Source organism: Solea solea, chromosome 7, assembly GCF_958295425.1.
Source record: "Solea solea chromosome 7, fSolSol10.1, whole genome shotgun sequence".
Classification (NCBI taxonomy): Eukaryota; Metazoa; Chordata; class Actinopteri; order Pleuronectiformes; family Soleidae; genus Solea; species Solea solea.
This window is the reverse complement of record NC_081140.1, coordinates 15,497,914-15,525,254: the sequence shown is the minus strand read 5'-3', so window position 1 is coordinate 15,525,254 and position 27,341 is coordinate 15,497,914. Positions and strand designations below refer to the sequence as shown.

The 27,341-nt window shown below is 43.3% G+C and overlaps 1 protein-coding gene across 1 annotated transcript in view; it reads right to left on the bottom strand.

Moving 5' to 3' along the window:
- npas1 (neuronal PAS domain protein 1) overlaps positions 1-27,341 on the bottom strand; it is a 38,132-nt gene that overhangs the window by 5,843 nt on the left and 4,948 nt on the right. The window contains exons 2-8 of the mRNA XM_058634920.1: positions 21,978-22,145; positions 20,259-20,497; positions 9,490-9,557; positions 6,871-6,960; positions 798-972; positions 530-642; positions 38-234 (exon numbers count right to left, since the gene is read on the bottom strand). Coding sequence (XP_058490903.1) covers positions 38-234; positions 530-642; positions 798-972; positions 6,871-6,960; positions 9,490-9,557; positions 20,259-20,497; positions 21,978-22,072 — 977 coding nt within the window. The 5' untranslated portion in view covers positions 22,073-22,145. The remainder of the gene's footprint in view (positions 1-37; positions 235-529; positions 643-797; positions 973-6,870; positions 6,961-9,489; positions 9,558-20,258; positions 20,498-21,977; positions 22,146-27,341) is intronic.

The following is a 27,341-nucleotide window of genomic DNA, read 5'->3' as shown; positions in this document are numbered from 1 at the left end:
CGCAATAACATTATCCACGCGCGCACACAACTCTCACCTGTTCTCACAATACGTGACCTGCAGGTCCATGTTCACTCGGAAGACAAACATGTGGCTCTCCATGCGGACTTCATTAAGTGTGGAAGGCGGGAGTGTGTGCGCCAGGGCAACCAAACCCATAGGTCGACGCACTGAGCGCCCGGAGCCTGACATGAGCGCGGGGCGGCAGCGGATTCTTCCCGTCACATGAATTACCTGATAAACACAAGACAAACATCACATATTCCTTCACACATTGTTTTAATTATTGCAGCATAAAGAATGAATATAGTGCAATTGTAAGTGGTTAATGCTTTGCCTTGTAAGACATTTACACAAGCATACTGTATAGTCTGTGATGTGAAGCTGTCCCATATGTAATTAGTTTACAGCCATAAAACACACAGAAAACAAGCACAAGTGTCTGTTTGTTATTTTTTTTTTACCAGGCCCCACAACAAGGAGGTGAGTGCTTTAGTGTGTGTTTTCAAATCATGACAACACTCGGTACCTTGTATCCAGAAGACTTGACATGCAGGCCTCTTTTGGTGAGTGTGGATTTCATGCGGATGAAGTAGCCACGATCAGGACTTTCGTCGGCAGGAGTGTGGGGACTAGATGGAGCTAAAACAGAAAAAAGTCAGACATTCAGCTATTCATATTTGGTCTATGCTGTTTGTATTATGCAGATTGAGTTCAGTGAGTTTTTTTTTTTTCTTAAATTCCTCTCAGTCTCTCTCTCTCTCTCTCTCTCTCTAAATTGACAGGATCATCAGCACCTGGCTCAGGAGTACCAGCCAGGGACGAGGCGGACGCGGAGCTGGAAGCGCTCTCTGGAGCCACGTGGCAGCCGGCCTCGGCCCTCAGATGCGGCCTGATTCCAAGTCGCTCTGCCATCTCAACGTGGTCTGCAGGGTGGATGTAGTCAAACACACTGCTGCCGGTCAGCTCCACCTGAGGAAAAACACACACACACACACACACACTAATGAAAAACAGAAGTCCAGAGCACAAATACCTGCACATGAATGAGTGTGCACGCACACACACACACACACACACAGAAAAAAATCAATAGGCGTTATGACAGGAAAATGAAAGCACTGCTCTGGGTTACAACTCAACAAGGAGTGTGAAGGTTGTAAGACATTTCCACACCCACACACGGGCACATACATTTAAGTCCAGTCTCAGAGGACTGAGTGACTACAGTATTACACAAATAAAACCAGGGGAGATAGAAATCAATTGCATTTGCTGATTAAAAACAGGTGAACTCTAAGTATCTCCAAAGGTCACATTACTATCCCCCCCCCCCTCCATGTCCCTCTCTGCTCCTTCATTCAGTTACAGTCTCTCCCAGCCGGCATAAAGAGCAGTGCAACAGCTCTATATGATCCTATCATCATAATGCATCATAGTCGCATCTCTAATCATTTAAAGGTTATAATGGCGCTGCTCTTGCATGGCATCCATAAAAGCAGCACAATCGGAGCAGGTGTGATTCCATCTGAAGCTGTGTAAATGAACATGTGTGTGTGTGAGGGAGAGAGACAGCGAGAGAGAGAGAGAGAGAGAGGTAGAGAGAGCGAGCATGTGCATGCATGCTTACACACATGTATGCAGCTTCTATTACATCTGTGAATGAGTGTGTGTGTGTGTGTGTGTGTGTGTGTGTGTGTGTGTGTGTGTGCATGCGTGTGCCAATACCATTCCATCTGATAAAGCCATGGCTGCAGCAGCCTCACACCCTTGTCTGTAGGACACAGCCATTTATTACCGGATTAGAGCCATTTACTGCAGGCTTTATGGGAGCTTCAGCAGGCCCTCAAGGACATCACAGTCGGGGAGATGAAGAGAGGGAAGAGGGAAGGTGGGAGCGAAGGAATGAGAGTCATGCTCGGAAAAAAGTAAAGATGGAGGAAACCCCAACGGGTCACGGTGAAAAAAAAGAGGAGAGAGATTCTTTGTCCCAGACACACTGGGCTTTATCTCTTGGTGGATGCCCAAATTTTCTTCTGCCACCTGTTAATACGTATTTGATTAAATGTTTACATCTGATAGGCACCATATGGTGCGATTTTCCCCCATACAGGAAAAATGTGTTGCCACCAGACTTTGCAAACAAGTGAAAACAATATAACCTTCACCTGGTTGGGACTGGAGAGTTAAAACAAATAAATACAGAGAAATAGAGATGCACAGCATCCAAAAAAAGTTTCTTTATAATTAACCCTTTAACACCGTGCGTATCGCAGACGACACAAGCGCTACCGTAATTACACGACAGTTTGTGCTATCGGAAAAATTCCAACTGTTTCTGAAAGCTGAGAAGTTGCAAGTCAAAGCCAACGTGTGGTTATTATGGTAATAATGGAGATTCAGCGTCATTGTCGCCAGAGAGGAGAGAGTTGGAAAAAATGCCTGTACATACTTTACATTTGTTTTTGCACAGCACATTGAGACAATATGCAAATTATAAATATGCTTCTGTTATACTGCTCAAATTTCAAATTTAACACGCAAAAATCTGGTGTTTATCTACAACTACACAGTTTTTTTCTAAATATAACTTTTTTCTTTTCTTAATTTTAAATTAAGAAAAGCCTCAGGACCAAGTGTAAGTTTCCAACACACGTTTTTAAAGGTTGCACCAATTCCGATGCTGAACATAAAGAGCTTGTGGATATGTACATTAAAATTCCATTTTTAAATGTCTTCCTATTTGCTGAGCATCTGTTAAGGAGTCTTCTTCTTCTTGTTGTAAAATGTAACACTTTAAAATGTTATTAAATATTTCTCTTGAGAAAAGTCAAGTTCGGTTTAAAAAAAATGAATAGTTATCGTCATTAAGGTGCTGGATATTTGACAGGCAAATAAACCTGCGGTTTGGTTTCTGAAATATCTGCCTGCCTATCTGTCAACACAGCCATCAACGGTTAAGGCGTCTGTCTCTCATAAATAGAAAATCCTGTGCAAAGGGAATTCTTGTCATTTTTAAACAAGGACTAAATTTACCTCTGCTCAGACCCTGCACTGTACCAGCCATCTGACAGAGACACAATCCCCTGGCCCTGTGGCATTGGAAAACAAGGTAGAGAGACAAACAGGTCCTTACGGGCTTTAGCGGGCTTAAGACCTATCCGAATAATATCACTCCATCACTGGCAAGAGGGAGGGATTGAAAAAAGATCAGACAGAAATGAGAAGATGAGAAAAAGAAGGAGCGATTGAGAGGATGAGTCAGGCTCAGACATAAAAACAGGTATAGAATGTGGCACGGAGGGAGTGAGGAGAGACTGAGATCATTCAAATCTCTCCGAGTGTGTGTGTGAGAGTGAGTGTGTGTGTGTGTCTGTGCGTGCGTGCGTGAGCACAACACACCTCTGTTTCTCTGTGTATGTGACTAGACTGTCTGTTTTTTTGTCTCCGTGTGTCATTGTGTGTCATTGTTTGTGTGAGAAGGTGTCTGTCAGTGCATCTCCATGAACCTGTGTGTGTGTGTGTGTGTGTGTGTGTGTGCAGACATTCACGTTCATGTATGTTGGTGTGGTGGGGATTGGGGGTGGTGTTGGTGGGGCAGTGAGCAGAGGAAGGAGAGACATGATATAAATAATAGCAGGGGGCTTTAATATGTATGAGGCATCCGGGCAGTGGTCCACAACACACTCTCAGCCCTCAGCCCTCACTGACTGATGGGAGAGGAGAGAGGCGGGGAGGTGGGGAGGGGGGAGGGTTGGCGGGGGCTGCATACTAACCATTCCCAGATCAATTCTCTCCTCCCTCAATCTACCATCCTTCCTCCCTTCTCTTTACCCCATTTATCCCTTTCCTTTCTCCTCCCAGCCCCTACTTTTACTTCTGCATCCTTTCCACCTCCTATTCTTCATTTTCTCCAGCCTTTGTCTACACTTCCACTACTCCATCCATCTTTCTTCAGCAACTCCCCCCCCAATAAAAAATTTGTAATGTGGCGTTCCCAGGTTTATCCTCATGCTCCTGGACTGGAGACCTGAGAAGAAAAATGATACTTGCAGACCCCGGGGAGTGGGCGGCAGGCTGTGCCCTTGGTCAAGGTGTCTGACCTGGGTTAAGCCGGCTAAGCAACCCCCCCGTCTGGGGAGCAGCCCAGGGTGTAAGCCAGAGCAGTGGGGTCAGACGGGGGGGACAGGAGACGGCAGGACAGGGGCAGTCCACAGGGGCGACATGCCCTCTAAACAAACCACCAGTTACACTTTTCCACTCAGAACATCATTTGTTTGTCTGTCCTTCCTCTCTCCCCTGTGTCCGCCTCCACTCACATACAAAGTATAGTGAAGTGTTTGTGTCCTCTCCATCCCACCTTACCTTTCTCTCTTTTTTATTTGTTATCCTCTTTCATCGTTTGTTTCCATAAACACACACTCTCGTCCATATATTCCCTAAATCACTCTATCTGCTCTTTTCGACTGTCTCTCTTTCTCATCATAAACCCCCCCCACACACACACACACCCGCGCCCACTCTCATCCGTTTGGGAAGGTAAACGTGCCGTTGTATGTTCAAGGTTTTCTACGTAATCTTTGATCATAAATAATTTCATTAGAATGCTGATGGTTTGGGCCCTGTTTGAGTAGATGTGATGGGTTAGGCCATCTGCTCAGCTGATAAGAACAGCTCTGTTTTATTAGCATCTCCACCAAAGCCTCAGCTGCCTTGTTTACCTAGGCAATCCCAAGGCGAATTTCATTCCTACTGCACATTTAAACTCTATTTACACACTCTCTCGTCTTAACCACTGTCTCTCTTTCTCTCCCCTCCATTGCTCTCCTTTATTTTCTTCCCCTCTCACAATTGTCTGTCTGGTTCTCTTCATTTCTCCCTGTATCACCCTTTTATTCCGTCTTGTAGCTTCACCCGACTCTATCTTCCTCTTTGTCCTTTTTTTTTTAAACTGTATGTGTGTGAGTGTGCGCATGTGTGTCATAAGTGAAAACTCAAGGCGCCCCTCTCCTTATCTTGCACAAATATTGAATTCACGTCATCCTAAAGAATAGGTCGGGATCTTTTTCACGTCTGTCATACACAACACTTGCGTGCCCATATGTTACTGGCCACTGTATTCATTCATCCACTTCACATTAGCTGTAAATGCAACTGATCTTGTTTCTAATGTGACTCCAGTGGTGGATTTATAGTTCTGCGTGGAGCTTGTACACATGCATTACATTTACGTCATACTTAAATAACTGATTTTGGAGACACTAACATCTGGGGCATTTACAATCTGTGTGACAATGTGACTCAGCAAATTCAAAAGGTTCGCATATAATTCTTCCGGTGATTAAAAGTCAAATGGTTGTAGAGCGGTTACTTGAGAGTGAAGGATGCCACACCGTGTGGCTATTATCTCTGATGACTGTCAAGACATGAAAAGTAAGAAAGGATTAGATCTCCAAGGGAAACGGACAAACTATTATCATTTTATTTTGAAAGGAAAAGATAAGCGTGTGTCGCTGGCTTGTGGGGAAGTGATTGCAGGGATTAAAAAGGCAAATCTCGAGCATCATTACAGCTGGAAACATGCAGCTAAACGAGGTGAGGAAAGGGAGACACAAGCGTTTGGGTAAGTTTTGATCGGGGTAGTTTTTACCCACACCACATTCTGACACAGAATGGTTTAGTGGTCAGTAAACTCACAGCAACGAACCAACAACCTATTTCAGAAGGAGAATTTGTGTCAAGTCCCTGCTGCAGAGGCTAGAAAACTAAAAATTGGTCCAAAGTTGTAGTTTTTCTTGAACACTGTTGCAGAGCAGATAAGTGAAACAGCATATATATCTATTCTCTCCTTTCTCCTCTGTTAGGAATTTAATTAAATCACAGACATAACACTGCTAAAGCCGAGGACTTAGTTTGAGCAAAGTGTGCTGTGAGCATCGTCATCGTCATTATACCTAGCAAGGCCTAACATTGCACACCTTCAAAGAGTTCAGCTCTATCCAACAAGGGCCTTTGATATCGTCATATCAGAGGCTAATTCATCTGGAGGGACGGTTCCACTGACCGTCTGCTTTTAAATGTACATTTTGACATTCATATCAAACTAAGACAGAGAGTAATGTGGTGGGTGGACAGTGACACCCCAATCACATCAAATTACCACATAAAAAAAAAGCTAAATTAGTTCTGTTCCCTCTTTCTCCCTCCCTCCCTCCCTCCCATGCTGTACTATTCTTCTTACTTTAAAACATTCTCTCTTATCACACCTCTCCTCTTTTCCTCCCCCTCTCTTTCTCTTTCCAGCTGTCTCTATCTATCTTCCCATCCCCCTTGGTGTTTTTCCCCCTCCCTACAATCAATGTGGCTTTTAAGATGCCTATCGATTTGTTCCCCCAGACAGGCCCAGTGCGCTGGGGCGACACTTTGATTGCTGGACCAGTAATTACTGTTATTATTTATGCATCTGGGCAAAATGGCAGGACTTAACATTCACAGTACAAGAGGCCACAGGCAATCAACAGAGGTGAGCACCTGGAGAGGGAGAGAGGGCGGGAGAGAGAGGTAGAGAGGGAGTAGCACTGGCCCCAAGAGAGTTGCACTCGAGAGGAGAGCGAGCGCGAGGAGTGCAGTCAAAGATATTCGGACACACAAACACACACACACACACACTCATGGGAGGGGATATGAGTGTGTAAGCAGAAGATAGGCACATGAGTGCAAATGCACTTGTATACAAAGGATTATTCTTGTGTGTGTGTGTGTGTGTGTGTGTGTGTGTGCGTGTGCGTGTGTGTGTGTGCGTGTGTGCGTGTGTGTGTGTGTGTGTGTGTGTGTGTGTGCACATGCTTGCATGTGATGGGGCTGTCTTACCTGCGAGAGTCCCAAGTAGATAGACACTGTCTCTGAGATGTAGAGGAAGCGTCCCTCCTGACTGACCACAAACACAAAGCCATCCAGAGACTGTACACATAAAAAAAACACACACCACACCAGCCAACACACACACACACACACACACACACACACACACACAAAGAGGCAAACAGAAACAAGACAGACAAATTAGAGCAATTAGTGTGTATCGAACAAATTACAATGAGCTAGAGAACAAACAACCTGTCACCCCTCTGCCTCTTTTCCCAATTTAAAAAAGTGCATGCACTCACACGTACATGCGCGCGCATGTGTGTGCACGCACACACACACACACACATTGCTAAGCAAATAGAGCTAAGAAGCTTGAGAAACCAAGCTTAGAGACCAGGGGTGTTTCAATCAGCTGCAATAAACTCAGAGAAAAAGCTTTGTCCAGTAGTACTGGCCCACACACACACAGACAGACGTGAACATTACACACACAGACACACACTCAGACACCAGTAAAGACACAGACAGAACCAGAGTCATCACCGTCTGCGATGACTCTAATGAGAAGTGAAAGGTATACAGCCAGGCCATTAGAGAGGACTACTTCAGAGAATAATATTAATCGTCATAACAAGCATCCAGGAATGAGCCCACACACACACACACACACACACACACACACACACACACACACACACACACACACACACACACACACACACACACACACACACACACACACACACACACACACACACACACACACACACACACACACACACACACACACACACACACACACACACACACACACACACACACACGCACAGACCTGTGCCACTTTGCTCTAGAAGAATGATTGCTATTTTGGCGGCCCAGTGCTTAAAGTGGCACTGGTAATTTATGCAACTGACACATCCAGTATGCAAATGCACGGCCTGGGTGTGAGGCGTCGTGTGTCGTGGCGAGGAGGAACCAGCCGCCTGAATGTCGGAGAACTAAAGTGCAATTATCAGGCTATTACAGCGGAAGGACGGCTGGGAGGGGAGAATCATACAGTTTTTCTGGAGCGTTAATTTGATTTCTATCAGCGCCGTTCCCTGAGCTTCCCTTCCTCTTTAAAATGCCAGAGGAGAGCAGACATATGTAACGGTTCTTTGTTTTACCACAACCGTCTCACTTCTAAACTCTTAGCCTCGATTCCCTCGCCTTTCCTGTCTCTCTCTAACTGTTCCCACTCCTCTACTTGTTTCCAACTTAATCCCTCCAACTTTTTCTTTATCCCTCTCTCCTCTAGTTGCTCTCCCCTCCCTCCACCTCCTCCTAGTCTAAAGTACAATCCGTGGTGTTACCTTTTCCACACTTCCTCTCACTCTTTGTCTCTACATCCCGCATTTCGTCATCCCTGCAGCCCTCCTGCCCCAGAATCCCCCTCAGGCTCCATTCATCCGTCAGTGAAAAAGGGAGGCATTCTTTGGCAGCCAACAATATTGTCCAAGCATCTGAGGGTTATGAGACGTGCGAGTGTGTGCCCATGTGTGTTCATGTGTTTGGAGTTTGCTTAGAAATTGAAAGTCCCACATTGAAGGAGTGAGGACTTGAGCTCACACACAGAACCAACACACTGATTTGCAGCACAGCCACTTGTGCAGCAAATGTGGTTTTCTGTTTAAGGTTTGATCAGAGTGAAGTTGTCAAAGGTTGTGACACACAAAGTTTTCCATACATTAAACCCTCAGGAGTGTAGATGTAGGCAACTGGACTTTTCTGAAGAAACAGTCATCTTAAGGAAATTAAGAAAGTTCAGTTGTCTTTCTATTGATACTCCTGAGGATACAATGACATGGATGACTGAGACATTTTCTATATCTAACACATTATAATATGTGCTTATATATGGAATTGAATTTGATATTTTTATTCATAATTCAACAAAATGTGTTTTACCTGACAGGCATGTGGAACTTAAGTTTAGGTTATGTGTTGCTTTTGTCTAACGTCTCCCACGTTACCTCTTCCCTTTCTGTTGTTATGTGATGGGGAAGAGGTACGTGACTTTTTTTGTCCCTCATGTTGTTTATTCTTGTCTACCAAACTGTGATTATTAGCGTTTGGACTGGAATTATGTAACCAACTGTTTAACTCATTGACATCTTGCTAATATATTCTATATGCAAGACTTCAATGAGTTAAACTCATATGGCTTCAATACACTTGGTGTAAGAGACCTTTTTCACAGGAGATATTTTGTCTACATGACAATACACAGGTTTTAACAATAACATTAATTAGGAACCAGAGCTGTGCTCGTGTTCAAGTCTAACCCTAAGGGAAGGTCACACTAAATACTTGACACTTTACCCTGTAGAAGCTGCGTTTTTTTCTTTTGTTCCTAAAGTAATTGTCATTTTGAAACTGCATACATGCTCCCCCGAGTGTCCTGGATTTTGCTTTGTCCACATTCTGTCAGGTATGTTTAATTCTGTCACATGCCGGGACAGAGAGGCTCCACATATAGAATTTCCTACATCATAACACTACTGAAATGCAGACACAATCTCTCCTCACAAACTCACCCGAATTGTGTCGAAACACAACACAAGCACATGCCGAGGTCATTACCTGCAGGAGGTGAGCCCCGAGGTGCAGCTCAAATATGTCAGTAGCTAGCGAATGGGATGATCGTCTTACTGTGGAGTAAGAGAGAGAGAGAAGAGAGAGAAAACACACACATCAGATAATGAATGACATCAACAGTAACTCTTTGTATTTAGACTATAAAGTTGATTTTTTTCTTTTTTGTTTTTTTAAATCATAAATACACATTTGACCTTCCAAAGCAGCATCAGGGACCTAAAAGTCGAGGCAATTGAACTTATTTCTTCCATGAGTAGCAGCAAATAATGTCAACAAACTTCCATGTTTGAAAGATTTCAACATCAATGGTCAGATTATAAATCCATTAAGACAGGACAGTGTCAGGATCACTATAGCAGCCAGTGACATACATTATCATGTACATTATATAATTATCATTATACAGATTTCAAAACGTCTCTGTCACAGTAACAGGGCTCGTGGAAGCCTTTCATCTCCCTCAACGTAGATGAAATCTATCTCAACAAATGCGATAGATTTTACTTGGAGAAGAGTTTGAGCAGGTGTCGTTGTTCCCATCACTCTCTGCTCTAATTGTCTGTCAATGATCAACAGAAATAAAAAGCACTTTTTTACTTTAACTATGTGATATCAGGAATTACAGAAAGTGATTGGTAAATAAAACCTGTGAACTTGAACCAATCAAGTGTCATGAACAAGAGGAATCGACCACGACGCTCGTGTCTCAGACACAACAACAACAACCAAGCATACGGACAGGCACACAACACAAACAAACACACACACACACACACACACAGTGTCCACATCGCCACTCTTAATGCATCCCAAACACAAGCTATCAGGGCTGCTTCAGTGCCAAAGTGGTGCTGTTTACCAAGGCAATTACAATCCAAATAGAGTTGGAGGTGGTTTGAGGAGGGGGGGTCGGGGGGGGGGAGATAGGTACGAGAGGCGCACGGAGGGTACGACTGGGAAAATGAGAAAACTCTACGGAAGGCAAGACTGATCACTTTCTCCAAAGCAAGCGCTGGCACAAGAGGCTGCGGTGACGTGGAAGATTAATTTAGTAATCAGCCGTATTTACTGTTTTATGTCAAAAAGTGTGCATGATGGCTCGTGTGTATGTGTGTGTGTGCGCACCTGCAAGTGTGTGATTGGAAAAGCGTGCACCATATGTGAGCACTAATCTCAGTCCAACAGAGCGGCGTTTGAATACTGTGTCCACTATCCAGCAGTGTGTGCGTGGTTTGTGCGAGAACATAGGAGTGTGTGCATGTGTGCGGGGCTGCACGCAAGACCGTAAGGATCCTTGGATAGCCGAGACAGAGAGAGAGAGTGTATGTGTGTGTGTGTTGCTGCAAGGCAGAGGGAAATCAATACGCGTTATGACAGGAAAATGAAAGCACTGCTCTGGGTTACAAGTGAACACAGAGGGAGGGTCGGGGAACACACACACACACGCACGCACGCACACACACTGCCCAGCTGCCTGTCTGTGATGTGGGTTCGGTGAATAGAAGAGGGAGGCATTCCATTAGAGCAACAGAGACACACACACACACACACACAGACACAGACCCACACTTTAGGAATACACACAGCAATGAATTCTCATGTACGGACTACACAGTGGCAACATGCCCCCCGATTAAACAACACAAACTCTCTCTCGCTCACTCACACACATAAATACAGAGTTGCTGGACAAAGCCACAGTGGCATTGTGAGATTGGGGTCCCCCCGTGTGACAGAGTGTGAATATAAATAAGGCAAGTCCATTCAGGGCTATGAAAGGGGGTCTGGTGCTGGGACCCTTCAGCCTAGCCAGTCGCTGGCTGCCTGAAAGGGGGATGGGGAGTCCATCGCACACTCTCTGCCTGCCTGTCAGGCACCGTCGCAGGGCGGGAGGGATGGAGCTGCATCACTGGGGAGTCTGGAGGAAGCGACCCCCATCATGACCATATGAGAATGAATGAAAGTACACACAGAGACATGCACACGCTGATGTTATTTTGTGATTACTGCAAGAGTGAAAAGCAACGCATGGAGGGAGTGTGAGTGTGTGTGTGTGTGTGTGTGTGTGTGTGTGTGTGTGTGTGTGTGTGTGTGTGTGTGTGTCCTGAGTTTCATGTCCCAGATCCCTGGAGGAGTGAAGGTGATGGTGGGTGATCAGTAATGCTGAGTAGTGTCAGCAGGGCGAAGGATGTGACATGACGGATGAGTCCATGCACACATACGCACCTAAACCCACCAATACACAGAGGACCATTTATTAAAGATTGCCAGGGTACAATGGTGTGGCCAGGAAACCAAAACACACTGGTGTGTGTGTGTGTGTGTGTTTGTGTGTGCGCACACGTGTGGGGACACATATGAAGAGAGAGTCTTGTGGTGTTGGTATCTCACCCTGAGAACAAAGATCCTTCTGTGATGGAGCTATGAACCCTTGCTTCAGTGTGTGTGTGTGTGTGTGTGTGTGTGTGTGTGGGACTTTGCATTATGAGGACCTGTCTGGAACATTCATTTAGAATTAGCTTTCAAAGACACATATAACACAACACTCTTTTATAAACTACAGGAAGCACAAACGCAGCAAAAAGGTTGCCCAGTGCACAAATGTGGATCACCACCAACAACAAAATCCTTTCTTCCTCAGCTCACACCGTCGCCCTCACACATTCACCAGGACATGTTAAGTTAAGCAGCTCACAAACAGACACTCAAACATACAAATGCTGACAAAAAACAAAGTGTGACCACACACATGCAAGACCTCATTCAAGTGAAAACACATAAAAACAGGGTTTGAACTCCAGAACAATTTGTTACTTTTATTCTACAGTAACTGATGAAGTGCTCAGCATTACTTTAAAACTGATGATCACTGTAAAAGAGGATGTGTTGTCACTTCACAAAGCACATGCATGATCCCACGCAAAGATCTCTTTTAATATAAGTTCATATCTGTCATTTACAGGAAGAGAGTTTTGGAGGTCAAACAAAGAGATTTTTCAAATAAACCATGTTTTACCCACACAGCAGGTGCCTTTTGGCCTCCCATGACTCTTTGAAGCAGAAACAGCAGGACACATTCTTCCCAGAAAATACCTCATAAGTCCTTTTATTCATTTGAAACTGAAGTTTTGAGAATTGCAAGTAATTGGTAGACTGCTTTGTTTGAATACTATTTTTCTCTTTCATAATCTTTCCCGCACAATCAAAATGAAAGAAATTGATGGATGCAACATTAAAGTGCGTGCCGGCAGTTTCAATTTACATCAACACAGCAAGATGTAGTTTAAAAATAGGCACATCATTATTATTATTACAAAGCGGAGTCGCCACTCTGCTGCTACACACGACTATGCGCTTCTTGGGTGTCATTCAATTGTTGTTCAGAACACATTTTCCACATATTCATACTCTGGACTGTAAGTAAAGGAATCCAGCTGCACAAAAATCTACTGCACCAGCATTGAAGCACCGGCGAAAATAGATTAGTACCTATTTTTAGACTGTGTTTACTATTAGTTTTACCTCCAAATAAAGTGGATTAGATTGTTTTATACCTGTCTTTACCCTGCTGACATTGTTTTTTGTTTTACAGCCGCGTTCCCAGACATCAGCAATTAACCAAGTCATGTTATCAAAGTAATAGTGGACTCAAGTGATAAAGCTGAATGATCCAGGTGAGTATGCATTCACTTTCTGCTTGTGTGTACATATTATAGCATATGTAACAGGCCAAGAGGCAGACCTGAACCTGTGGGTGCACCAGAGAACTTTTACTGCTCCTTTCTGTCACACTCCCATTTCATTAGCTTCCCTGGAGTTTGCTGCTGCAAGGTTTAATTTCATTGTGGGAATAGGAGACAGAATGGGACGGGGCACGATTGGACACGTTAATTATAGTCTGACTCGCAGGTCAATTCCCAGGGTCTCCCCCTGCACTCCATGAGAAGAAAAGATAGAAATTTCATTTGAATGATTTTCATTATACTCCATCTAATACATAATTTAGTCCCACTTCAGGTCCAAGAGTAATGGCTACACATACGTGAACACACACCCAAATATTCCCCATCCTACATGCAGAAACACACACAAACACCATCCTCCTGTGCACCCCCACAGTGTCAGCCTTTTTATCCAGGTTAAGATGTTGCCATGGGAACCAAACAGATATAGACGCAGTGAACCTCACGTTCACTCTCACTCTTGAGCTCCCCTCTCTCTTGTCCTGTCTCAGTTTGCATTTCAAGTGCGTTCACAAGGACAGGTGAGGCAACGCGCAGTGCAGCGCGAGAACGCGGGTTAGGCACTTAAACAGTCGAAAAGTATACTGTAAAATAATGGGTGCACTCAAGCACACTTCATTTACTCCATGATCACCGTCTTGGCTTTCTTGCAGAAGGGGAGGGACGACAAACCTACTTTTAAAAAGGACAGGAAGGTCATTTTTAGTGAGTGACCACGCTTGGTTTGGGACAGCGCAGAGCAGTTGGACACACAGTACAGTACACCGGTGAGAATACTGTGTGCACAGTGTTGTACAGTGTTGTACAGTGTAAACAGTGTCCCCCGTCTTCTCTCACGTTTGGCTCTGCCATCGCTATCACACTTTGACAACAACAGCTGGATCACCTGCTTACTTACATCCAAATGTGACGTTTCAGCTGTTCACTAACGGAGAGCGAAAGAGAGAGAGAGAGAGTGTGTAATCGCAGTGTCCTTCTCTGACGCAATTATCTGCTCATGCTGACATCCATCCCTCCCCCATCCTGCCATGTCTCCCCTATCTCTCACTGTCTCTCCTCCATCACTCCCTCACTCCTCTTGCGGTCGAACATAATTTGAGTGCAATTAACTTGCCTTAAAAGCCCCGGCCGCTTTAAACGCTAAAGGGGAGGCAGACGCAGGGAGAACATGAGGAGGTGGGGGGGGGGGGGAGACAGGAGAGAGGCAAGGGAGATGTTGGCAGTGAAAGAGAGGAGGAGAGGGAGAGATGGGGTTCGAGTGAGGGAAGGCAGAAAGAAAGTCAATGTCACCAGTGGTGAGGAGGAGAGAGGTGTGTTTGACCTCACTAACACAGACAGTAAAACACTTGAGCTGGCCCTGTTGCTGGCAGTGAGTTGTCATTGTACTGTACCATATAAAAGACTGAGGACCACAGCTGCTGCACTGCACCTGCTGTAGGTTGAGGTGTTACACATTTATTCAGCCAAACCTTTGAATCAAATGTACGACGGAGTATTAGGGCCAAACAAGATTTAATCTTTCCAGAATAAAGTCAGAATATTATATGAATAAAGTCACGATATCGCGGGAATAAAGGCGGATTTTATGAGAATTAAGTTGTAATATTACGAGAAGAGTCATCATTTTACGAAAAAAGTCGTAATTTTACGAGAATAAAGTTGCAATTTTACGAGAATAAAGTTGTAATTTTACGAGAATAAAGTCGTATTATGAGAACAAAGTCGTAATTTTACGATAATAGAGTTGTAATATTAAAAAAGATTAAGACGTAAAATATTGCGGGAATTAAGTGATAATTTTTACGAGAGAATAAAGTCATGATATTACAAAATACAGTTGTAATATCATGCGAATAAATTCGTAGTAATACAAGAATAAAGTTGTAAAAATAATGAAATTCTTTTTCATCATTATCTAATGTATTATTATTAAATAGCAACAGAACACAGATGGAACCAGCCATAGCCTGCAGTTGACGACTACCAGCCTTACCACCCCCAGAGGGTGAAGCAGATGCAGAAGTGACTTAAACCTAGATTCTCTTAAGTGGCCATCAGGGGGCGACTACACGCCCGACTTCAGAAATAGCAGTTGACACACCAGTGGCTGACATCCTTGTGAGTTGGTTTTGAAGAGCAACTAAACATCGGTCAGAAGTCCGATGTTCTCTCATATTCCCAACTTGTTGCAGGGCGCATCAGTGCATCATGACACCACTCATGGTTCAGGGCGTCACTGCACTGGGCTCCTTCAACCACAACAGTGGTGTCAGCTGGAAAGTGGTACGTAACTGCCGTCTCATCATATTAAGTGTTCATTTTGTATCTACTTAACTTGGCATAGTTGTGTGTTTTCACAGATATAAATACAGTTAATCTAGACGTCCCGTAATAGCCATCACAACCTGTAGAAATGATAACCAAGGCCACAATAATAAAGATCAAAATATAGCTTCTGCTTTAAAAATGCAGAGAAAAAGAAAAAAAAAACTGTCCCCCAAAGCAAAATTTACTCAATATAGGCAGGTTTTGAAATATAAATGATTTCAAATAAAAGAGTTCAGTCCTTGAATGGGCTGTGCAAATAAGTACATACACACCAACCCACACACCAAATGGGAATGACCATCATGGGTCATTTTACTTTTCCTTCTTTCAGGCTTTCCTTTCCTTTCCATCCTTCCATAATCTGTCTCTCTGTCTGTCTCTCTCTCTGCAACCCCCTCTCTCCAGCTTTCTCAATCTCTCTCTCTTTCTCTCTGTGAAGGTCATGCAATTGATTTTCCTCTGTCTATTCATTTTTCAAGACTGGCTTTGAAACGTGGGAAGCAGACAAAAGCCACACCAGCCCCTCCCTCCCTTCCACTCCATCCCTTTCCTCTGCTCTCATCCACCTTCTCTCCATTCTCCGCCGTCCCTCGCCCGTCCAAACACCCTCAGACCTCAGAGGAAGTGTGGAGGAATGCAAACTCCCCCCACCCTCCTCCTCCATCCACAGTCCTCTTCCACCTCAGTCCACCTCTGCTTTTTCCTCCCCTTTTATTCCTTCTCCTTCCCTTCCCCTCCTCTCCATCCTCCTCTTCCTTTCAGCTGGATCTCTGACCACATTCCACTAACGGAATTAAAGTCATGCATCACACTTAAAACCCTGCCAAAGCATTGTGGGTAGACTTGTTCAAACTGATGTCCAAATTAGCATCACATTTTCAGCCTCAGCCCCGCCGAGTCTTTGTGACCTGCTTGTAAAAAAAAAAAAAAAAAGCTCCAAATATTTAATAAAACATACACACATTAGATCTCGACCACATGGAGGAAAATGCTGAGGATAATTCACACTCTTGTACCATCCATAGCTGGCACCTGTTGCCATTCATTGTGTTTGTCTAATGCCTCACCATTTTCCGTGACCTTCGCGCCGCCGCGGCAGACTTTTATATATTTACAGTTATGGTCCACGGTGCTTCTCATTTCGATGTGAGCAGCAGCAAACCTCGCATCCATCTTTCTACCACACTTTCGAGTCGTGCACAGGACAGCGCAGCTACTTAGGCGCCTACTTTTCCAAAGAGCAGGATATTTTTCTATCAAGGCCAAGGAAAAATGTGGAACACTAAGGGAAAACAACTCACTGCCTGCAGAGCTTTAGTCAAGGTCATGGCGTTTGTGAGCATTCCGCTGTTTGTAAATCAAATAGAAACATAATACAGTACATATATGTGTGTGTGTGTGTGTGTGTGTGTGTGTGTGAGATCTGACAGCTTAATGAGATTAATCTGCTGCAGTTTGTAAAACGGCCTTCATTTGAAAACGGCCTCTGTCACGCAAAAAACTGTCAGACCTGCAGTGATGTTGGCCAAATCTAAAAAACAGCAGCACAGAAGCCACCTACATTTTTTTCCATACTTATTATTTTCCATACTTTGATAAACCATTATTTTCGGGTGGAATCCAGTGTACATTATGGGTATCTAGTAATGCTATTTGTTTTGTTATGTTATTTTAGTCCATATTTTGGTCATCACTTCATCACTCTTTTGTCTAATCAGCGTGAAGTTCAACGTCCCAAACCCTGAGCGGTTACTGCTGATTTAACCCCTAATCAGCCAAAACGTCCCAAAAAAAGAAAATCACATATATTTCAACAAATTTGTAAAAGTAAAAGTAGTAGTAGTAAGTAGTCCCTTCAGTATTACTAACCAGGAATATGATTTACCAATATAACTTAACTGCTCACAGATTTATGATTTGACCAACAGATAAATAAATATAAAACACTATTTCTATAATAGTTTAACAACAACATAATATAAGTAAGTCAACAATTCAAGGCAGTCAACTCTGTAATGATTAATTATTCACAGCAGATAATGTAAGCAGGTTTGACCGTGTCAAATAAACCTGGTTAAGCTTCTTAACTCTTATCTTTCATTCACAAATGTACATTTTTAAACTAAACCCTGTTTAAATAATATGAAGAATGAGCTGAAATTACTGAGTAAGTCCATGTTAAAAAAAGCCTCTAAATTATATCTAATTACATCATAATTATATCTTCTTCTTGTATTGTTAGCTTATTTTATTTATTTATTCTTTTTTGCATTTGGCTTACAATTACCCAGGCTCCACCAAGTCTGTTCTCGTGTTGTTATAATTAAAAGTTTCTCAAAAAAAAAAAGAAATAAAAAAGACTTCTGGGATAGCCTCACCCTCGAAGGACACACCAATGTATCCTTTTAAAATGAGCAAACGTCGGCTGCATTGGAAGGAGCCAACGATTGGTGTGTCAATTGGGTGTGGTGAGTCCCTCACTCAGGTCTCAGCCCACTTCTTGGCAGTTTTTAAAAAAATCAGGCCTTAGGCAGAGTTAGCTGCAGAGGAGTGGGTTTAGTTACGCTTTAAAAGTGAATACATCACACTGTGTATACCAGGGGCGTCCAAACGAGGGCCAGATTTGATCAAATGTGAAGATTCCCGGGGGCCAATGGTCCCTTCAGACCTTTTCTTTAACAGTAAAAGTTACATACAAATGCACTGTTTTATAATAATTGTATTTTCATTGTCATTCATTTTGTCATTTTTAAATGGCAATGTAACCATATCTAAGCCACACAGGAGTGAAAAAAATTAAAAATCACATCCATCACAACTGGAGTCAGATAACATAATAGGACGTGAATGCATGAATCTGTCCAGGAGCCAGGGCCTAAAGTGCAACTCTTTATCAGATGAGCTAATGACGATGACATGATAAAACTGAAGCTATGTCTGACTGAGGGGCTGTGACTGGACCACGGGCCGAATGTTGGACTTGCCTGGTGTATACCATTAGTTAATATTGTGATAAAGATAGTAACTCAAGTCATATAACGTGGTTTTTGGCTCACATTTGCTGACTTTCAAATTAGATATGAACAGCAATGAACACACATACACACCTAATTTGTACTGTAGCTGCATCATTTCCCCCTCAGTAATAGTAGCAATTAGACGGGCTGTATAATTACACTGTCCTTGTTATATAGTTAATTTCTGTAATTACAAATCGCACCAATAGTTTTCTCCCGCTTTGTGTAACACCCCCCGCCCCCAACACACACACACACACACATTTATCCTATGTAAAATCATCATATGTCTGTACGCACATGTATGTTTACAGGTCTGTGAGGTGTGTTCACAAACACAGCGGCAGTAATTACAGTTGTTAATAGAGGAGTAGATGATTGTGCTACGTGTTTGTGTGTTTGTGGTGTCTCTCTGTGGGAGGGTGTAAGTGGGCAGATCAGACTGCGGAAGATTGCTTTTGACTGAAAGAGAGATGTGAGTTGAAACACGACTTTAAAAGCGGTTTGTGTCCATTGGCAACACGCGTCGCCATATTTATCTCTGCAGTTGCATTTGCATTGTAGACAGAACTGCAGGAATCAGCAGCGGAATGATCCGTCACAGCCATGTTTAATGGTGCAAACCTGCACACTGCAGTTGACAAATTTTAAATGTGAATGCCTACAACAACACACTATAACACTATATGTATGACAAATCTTCAGGATGAAATGTTTGAAACAATTAGGGTTTGGCTTTCACCTGTGATTTTTCTGGGTACGTACATTAGTGTAATGATAAGGTTTTGGTAGTGATCTAAATATGGAAAATGAGAAGCCTTGGAGACGGTTTGTACTCTTGGAGTGCTTTCTCTAGTTGGAATTATCGTGTTTGTTTGCTTTTGTATATTTCAGTATTTAAATTCCTTAAATTTAATTACTGGTTTTGTCTTGTTTCCAGCTCTGCATGCTGCCAAGAACTAAAATGTGATGACAAAGCTGCACTATAAACTCTTTTTGGGCTAAAAACAATCAAATTTCAGTGAATATTTATGTATATAAATACAGAATATTAACACCTGCTGGTTGCTTCAAGCTCAGCTTCACAGAGAAAATGCACAAGGACATGACCTCAATGCCCTTTAAACATCAGGGGCCCTGTTTCCTATCCACTGTGTGTTCAGAGCAAAAGCACAACACATTCTCGAGGTTCTTTAAATGCATACACATGGTGGGGCAGATTGATGCAAAGAGGCATCCATACAGGATTACTAGTGTTTCATTTTGAGTGAAAAATTTGCATGCGTCCCAAGGCTCAATGTATTAGCTTCATAAAGGTACACAGATGAGGGCAGGTAACAGAAAGAACCAGAGTTTCTAGTGTGTTTCTGAAAGCAGTTGGAGGCTGAGCTGAACACACACACACACACACTGGCAAACACCCACAGATGTGGTTGGTGCAACACACAGCTGGTGAATTGTTTGAGTCATTAAACACAAATGGTCAGGCAGTCAAATTTGTGCAGAAAAACTGAGGAGAGAATTTGATTTGTTTTCTGTGTGAACGCACTAAAACAGTTGGTCAGTATGATAGATACTCTCAAATATATACCTTCATATTTACTAAACATGTGTACGCTGTGTCTGGCAGCACATCTTCACAGTAGTGTTTCTCGTCAGGCCTCACCTTTGCCGCAGTTGCTGTCGCCCTCCATCAGGGGGCTCCAGGGCGGGTCCCCCTGGCTGACAAAGGTGCGCATGTGCAGGTAGCTGATGGTGAGCCGGATGACTGAGGCTTTATCCAGCTGGCTGGTGATGGCCCCAGGTAGTGGCAACATCTTCGCCAGCTCAAAGAACTCAAAATTCTCCTTCCCTCTGCGTGAACGAGCCGCATTGCGAGACTTCTCTTTACGAAGGTTTTGCAGGCTGCGGGTTGAGACAGGGCGGGGGGGGAAGCGGGTATATTGGGGGGTGGAAAAGGCAAGAGGGGAAGAGTGGGGGATAGAAGGGACAGATGCAAAAATGTAAGACATGAATACAAGTAGGAAAGAAAAACACACCCAAGAGCAGAGAAAATAGCCTAAATCAGCACTGTGTAAAAGGTAAGAAACTGGCCACCTGTTGTGCTTTGTGTTAATGACCAGAGCATCAATCTAAATAACCCATTTTATAAACACATATGACTGTAATCACTGCTGCAATTCAAGTGAAGCAATCTCCATTCTTACCCATCTCTTGGCCTGGTAATTACAGACAAACGCCCCTCTTCTATCTGGCAGAACAGTCTTAATAATGCCATTTTCTCAAAAATCCATATGTGAATGAACACACACACACACACACACACACACATGCGCACACACAAATACACACACTTTCCCTCCAACCTCTTGTTCTTTGCCTCTCTCTCTCTCATCTGGTCCTGCACTGGTGAGCCGAAGCCATGATTGAGGGATCAATAGGAGAGGGAGGGGCAGAGTGACAGAGGGGGGCTGGGGCTCAGGTAGCCTGTCTCTCTGATTGGGTATTGACTCTCCTCAATGAGGCCTGAGTGGTGGAATTATGTTGTCACAGCCACTTCATCCAAAGAAAGACCACAAGTATTGTGTGTGTGTGTGTGTGTGTGTGTGTCTGTGCGTGTGTGTGTTTGTATGAGGCAGAACCTCATTTCTGAGGTCCTGGTTAAGGTTAGAGGGGAGAAGGGAGTTGTGGTTAGTTTAAAGTTGGGGACAGCCATTAACTGGTTTTGGTTATGGTCAAGTGTAAAGCTTCAGTTGGTAAGTCAGTGGAGAGTCCTCACAAGAATAGCTGCGTACCTGTGAGTGTGTGTGTGTGTGTGTGTGTGTGTGAAAGCAAGAAAGAAAACAACAAAGAAAATTGCTGTTTGTTGTTTTCCCACGTTTATACCTTTGTGAGCCACACAGCTGCTGTGACATTGCGGACAGTGTTTCTACATGTGTGCACACTGTGTGTGTTGTGGGCTCAGAACACACTGCTAGCCTCTGTAACATCTCATTATTATATTGCCTCAACCCCGGCCACCGAGAACAATCGATACGCACACATTGATTCTGCTTAGTTTTTATATCCGCCTGTAAATGACCACCCATTAATAATTCGAGCCAAATTTAGTTAATCTCCCAGTAAAGGGAGGAGATTCAGAGTGCTGACAGGATTGGCAGGTGAGCAACAGAACAGGTTATATGTTCCACCTCCTGGATTGTGTCTCATTGATGGGAAACTCTTCAGGCTGTCAGGCTGTTAACGCGAGGCTTTCACCGTACAGCCATTAATTCATGGGCATGCATGAAGGCTTATACAGTATCAATCTGTGTGTGTGTGTGTGTGTGTGTGTGTGTGTGTGTGTGTGTGTGTGTGTGTGTGTGTGTGTGTGTGTGTGTCTCACCAGGGTAGGGTGGGAGGCTTGGCCAGCAGTCCTTGCAGAAAGTCCCACTCCACACTCACGCACTTCCCTTCGCTAACGAACGGCATGGTCGCCATCCTTCTCCCAATCGTGCGCCGACGCTGCTGTTAACGAAGGCTCTGATTGGCTGAGGGTGAAACAGACTCAGACCTGGAGATCCATGACAGAAAGAAACAGAGGAGGAGCAAAAGGTCAGGTAAGATTGATTCATTGACTAATAATAGTCATTACAGTGGGAAGCACACGTCGAATTTTTCCACGTAGCAGTGAGCCTTTAATCTCGTAATTAGTGAACATGTTTCAGTCACAATTTACAAAATCCTTCCAGACCCGCGGTGAGTTTGAAGAATTTCTTTCAATAAAGGTTTTTGAATATGATAGACTACGATGTGCATTTAAAGGTGAAGTAAGTAGATCGCTTGCAAGCATGAAGGAGTTCTAAGGTGTTTACGTTGCTCATTAAAAAGAAGACGGAGGATTTAAATATCAAGGACTCAACAACTCAAACAACGATTCAGGTGATTGTAGACTTGCAAAATGATTTCACCCAAATCTTACACACTGGACATTTTGAAGTGCTTTGACAAAGAAAGAAAGCAAGCAAGAAAGAAGTGAGGCTGAGAGGAAGTAATTAGTTATCCCATGTACTTCTACACGTAAAGGTCAGCAGCTGTTCCCAAAGTAAGAGACATTAGACAAAACTCTGAGTCTCCTGTGATGTCCCAATCATCTCTAAATATGAAACGCACCCTGTGCACCATCTCAAACATTACCCTGCTGTTGTGGAAGTTGCCAATATTCTTCTCTGTCTTCAAACGGAGTCCCTCTCCTCACCAGATTACCATCCTCCTCCTCCTCCTCCTCCTCCTCCCCTCTGTGCTGTGTTGACATTTAAAGGGCTAGTGTGGCCCCGAGCACCACAGTGTCATGCCCTTGGGCCTGAGATGCCCCCTTCCCCTCTCTCTCTCTCTCTCTCTCTCTCTGTGTCTCTTTCTCTGGGCCGGCTGGGTCAGCACAGTTGAGTCATGTAGAGCTTTGCAGAACGGACTAGTAGACACGGATAATGTTTGAGTTTGAGCATGGTTATTCTGACCTTGGCTAAGAGGGATCAGTAGAGGCTGGCCAGGTCCGGCAGACATGATTTCACAAAAAAAAACGGCCAACATTAGCCATATACATACATGAAAACTTCTTGGACCTGCAGTTGCAAAGGCACAAGAGTCAATAAGAGATTCAACAATTAGAAAATAGTTGTTGAAAAGTGACAAGGTGCCAAGTCCGTGCATCTTGGGTAGTTTTATTGTGAATTAAGCCATAAAGCTTATAAATCATAATGTTTTCAAGTGCTAAAATGGACCTCGTTCAGAAAGACTGGCTACCATTGGTGGATAAGCAAAAAAACATTTTTCATTTCTCAATATCTCCTTCAACCAGACTGTTTATTACAACTTGTGCATTAATGTTGATTAAAAAGTAAAGTCAGACTAAGGCTCTGGCAGCTCTGTAAGGCTGTATTTAAAGGCTCTCCATGCTGTTTCTGTTCTGTGCAGAGAGCTACGTACACATTCAGGTCACATGTATGTACTTCAAGTTCCATTCATACTAAAATAAGAAATTGCATTGGTTAGGCATGCATGTGGAACCACATTCTGGTTGTATGACAATATTTACAGGTTAATTGGACGCTCTAAATTGACCGTAGGTGTGAGTGTGAGTGTAAATGGTTGCCCGTCACGATATGTTGGCCCTGTGATGAACTGTGGCAGATGATGACTTAATTAATGAAAGAATGAAACTATGGATTGGCCTTGGGGCACGACAATGATAACCAAGTATAAAATTTACTGGGTTTATCATTTTGGTTTAAAATATGCTTATATCACTTATATATCACAGTACGACAAAGTACAACAAATAAACCAACCTCTTCAACGGTCACTAAATGTAATGTTTAATTATCTGACATATTGTGTTAATTATCAATACAGACTCATGTGAAACGTGGTTTCATCCTGATGACGTTTTTCGTCCACATTGCCCAGCCCTATTAAATGTTATGTGATACATAATGTATAAGTGTACTATACCATGGGAGCTAAAATAAATGTCAAGGATGGAGAAAATTTATGGAAAATTTAAAAATGACATTAGTATGTGAGTAATTACAGAACATGGATGTCTTTTTGCATATCAATAGTTGGATGGGATTCAAAGAAAGAATGTCAAAACTGATGTTAAAGCTCAAGTGTGAAGCTTCTATCGCGCCCTGTGGACTTCTGAGTCATTTCTCTCTCTGCCCCTCCTTTGCTCTCACACATTTTAGTTACCTTCTGCCATGCAAGACATTACATTTGTCTTTCTACGGCGCTTCAGTAAGCTGTGCTTTATATCCGTCTTTTATCGTGGTGTAACTTGTCCACACTGCATGCATTCAGGGAAATTGGAGTTGTGTGGTGCAGGAACAGCAGCGGCTGTGATACAGTTGTATAAGCAGTTGTACCGGGAGGAAGTTGTTTGTTTTGCATTCAGTTAGGACGAGCGTGCATTTTGAATTCTGGACGATCGAAATTGCCGTTAAAAGACAAACTCAATGGACAACGGTTTAAATGTAGCTGAGATTTGTTTCTTTTGAAAAGATGTGCTATGTATCTTTAATCCAAACGTTGGTTCTTCAATATGCCAATCACTGCTTTAACCTCTTCACAGGGAAATTCTATTGATTCTATTCTATTTTCTCGCAGGCTCTAAGACTTTATCCATCTATAGGAAACCTATTATGTATTTTCCCACCTGCAGCATGAACAGTCCCCGTTTCAGAGAGTCTGGTGCAGAGGAGACAGGGTCGAGCAGAGGGCAGCGCACCACTGTCTAATAGCTTTGCCTTTGTCACCTTTCCTAGCTCACCTGGATAAATGCACTACATGCTAAATTAGTCTGCGTAAAATCGGAGAGCAAGATCAAAAGGAGACACAAACACACATGCCCATGTTTTCCCCATCCCCTTGTCTGTATGTTCATCTCTTAATTGACCCTATCTGCACTTATCTAATCCTTCCCTCCATCTTTCTATCTTTCAATCTCCCTCTGCATCTCACTCTATCTGGGCAGACACAGGGACAAAATGGACAGAGGCCTCCATAGTAATTATTCACTCAGCCACATAACCTTGTCGCAGGTTGGGCGGCCTATTAATGCACTCACCCAAATGGGTCCTGCCACTTTGACTGCTAATGCTTCTGCAGCCGGAATGTCAGCGGTATCATCTCGAAATGAAACAGTAATAACTATAACAAATGGAAAACATTGTCCTTATATATCTAAAAAAGTGGACATTGTTTGTTTGCCGAGGACAATATGTAAGTAAGAATATCTACATCTACCAGGGGGGCAAGTAATGTCTTCTTCTCATTTGATTTATTACATGCGTAAACATTTTCCTACAGAGTTAATGGTCTCAATCGCTAGTTTCAGGTCTTCTTCAACAGAAGATGATGGGCAAGTTTGAAAAATATGCTCCCACTTGGAGGAAAACAGAAGATAAAGCACACTACATATAATGTGGACACCAGTGAGCCTGTTTGCAGGTGACGTCTGAATTTCTGGCTGCAAAACCTCAACATAGCACTGGTCAAACTGCGGATCCTGAGGTTTCAAAACAGGAGTTTGGATTCTTATGGGCGACTCACGACTGGTTGCTACTTAAAGGAAAAGGTAAGTGCGATGTCCAGTGTGAGATCACAGGTGTTGACAATGTGTTGCTGCAGTACTACATATTCATAAGTGTGCTGTATGTGCGCGTGTATACATGAGTGTGTGTTTGCGACCCCCTACCCTATAGAGCCGTGCTCTCCTGGCACCATCTCAAATGCAGCGGGGGGGGGGGGGCACTGCGGTGAGCGCTCACAGCCGCTGTTTGCCGTGCGTTTCTCTCTCTCTTTGGCTGCTTGCTTGGCTCCTGCACTGTTTATTTTCAGCAGGGACATTTAATTAGGGCCTCCAGCTGTCAGAGGTTCGTTAGCGTGCCCCTCCTCTCCCCGAGCCACCCCTCCCCTCGGGAAGTCGGGGGCATCAGGCAAATTAACACATTTAAGTCAAAGAGCACGCAGACAGACAATAGCCTCACTGCCATGCCACCACCTCCCCTAGGTAGAGACATGGTTGTTTTATGCCTCATCTCCTCAACCCCTGGGGCCCAATACAGAGCCTGCATGGCCGAGACTGTGAATGTGGAGGTGGAGGCGGAGGAGAGCTCATCGCCCACTGGAGACAACATGCACACAGCGATCATGCAAAGGTGGCGAGCAGGACCAAGCCTTATGACGTGCAGTTTACAAGAAAAATAAAATAGTTATAGATCGGAGGATTTTTATGACTTTTTTTTTTCTTAAATGTCCTCTCCACTACAAATAAGACTAATATCTATACCAATTACACATTCATTTGACTTAGAAAATGCAGTAGACAAGGCTGTTTGCTCAACCTGGCATCCTGATAGCCGAGCTATAGAGATGCATATCCAATAAAATGTCCCTGGAGACTGTTTCACCAAGTTTGCAACATTAAAACTGCCTTTTGCAACTCCACATTATTTCCCTGTACCTGTAACCCATACATGATCATGCAGGAGCCCTTTAAGAGCCTGCAGTAAAAGATATCGGGTATTTGCGAGTGACAGCCATTTGCGACACATAGTGCTGCTTTAATGCAGCACTCACAAGCCACTTTTTGAAAACAGGGAACCTGTGTTAGTGAGAGAGTAAAGGTAAGGGAAAAACACGGCCCAGAAACGACATGTACAGCACCAAAAAAGGTCACTTTCCAAATAATGACATATTGTCTTACTGTCAATTTTGTCTGTCATCAGTAAAAAAACCTCTAAATTGTAATAACCCATAATAAGTAGGACTGAAACTGAAAAAGTGTATCATTAAAAATAGGGCCAGTGTAGCTGAAGTTGATAAATTACGATGAGAATAATTCACATTATCCTTGACCAGAAGAGAAAATGACAGTGATTGTGTGTGAAGTAGCACAAAGGTCCATCTAAGTCAAGATGTGTTCATAATCAATATAATATATAGCTGAAATTCAGATTTCTCTAATGTGCTACAATCGTAACCTCATTTTGAAAACCTGACACCGGTTTCCAGACTCTACCTATTTTTCAAGCCCCTGCACCTCTTTAATTATCGCCGACCAAGGGTAAAAAAGTGAAGAACACATATAACAGCAATGTTAGATATTGCTGTGAATAATATTTTATCAAATAGAGAGCGTTCGATATCATGGAAGATGTAGAAAACATGGTTGGTGATAACATGAACAGAATATTTGATGTAGCTAGTT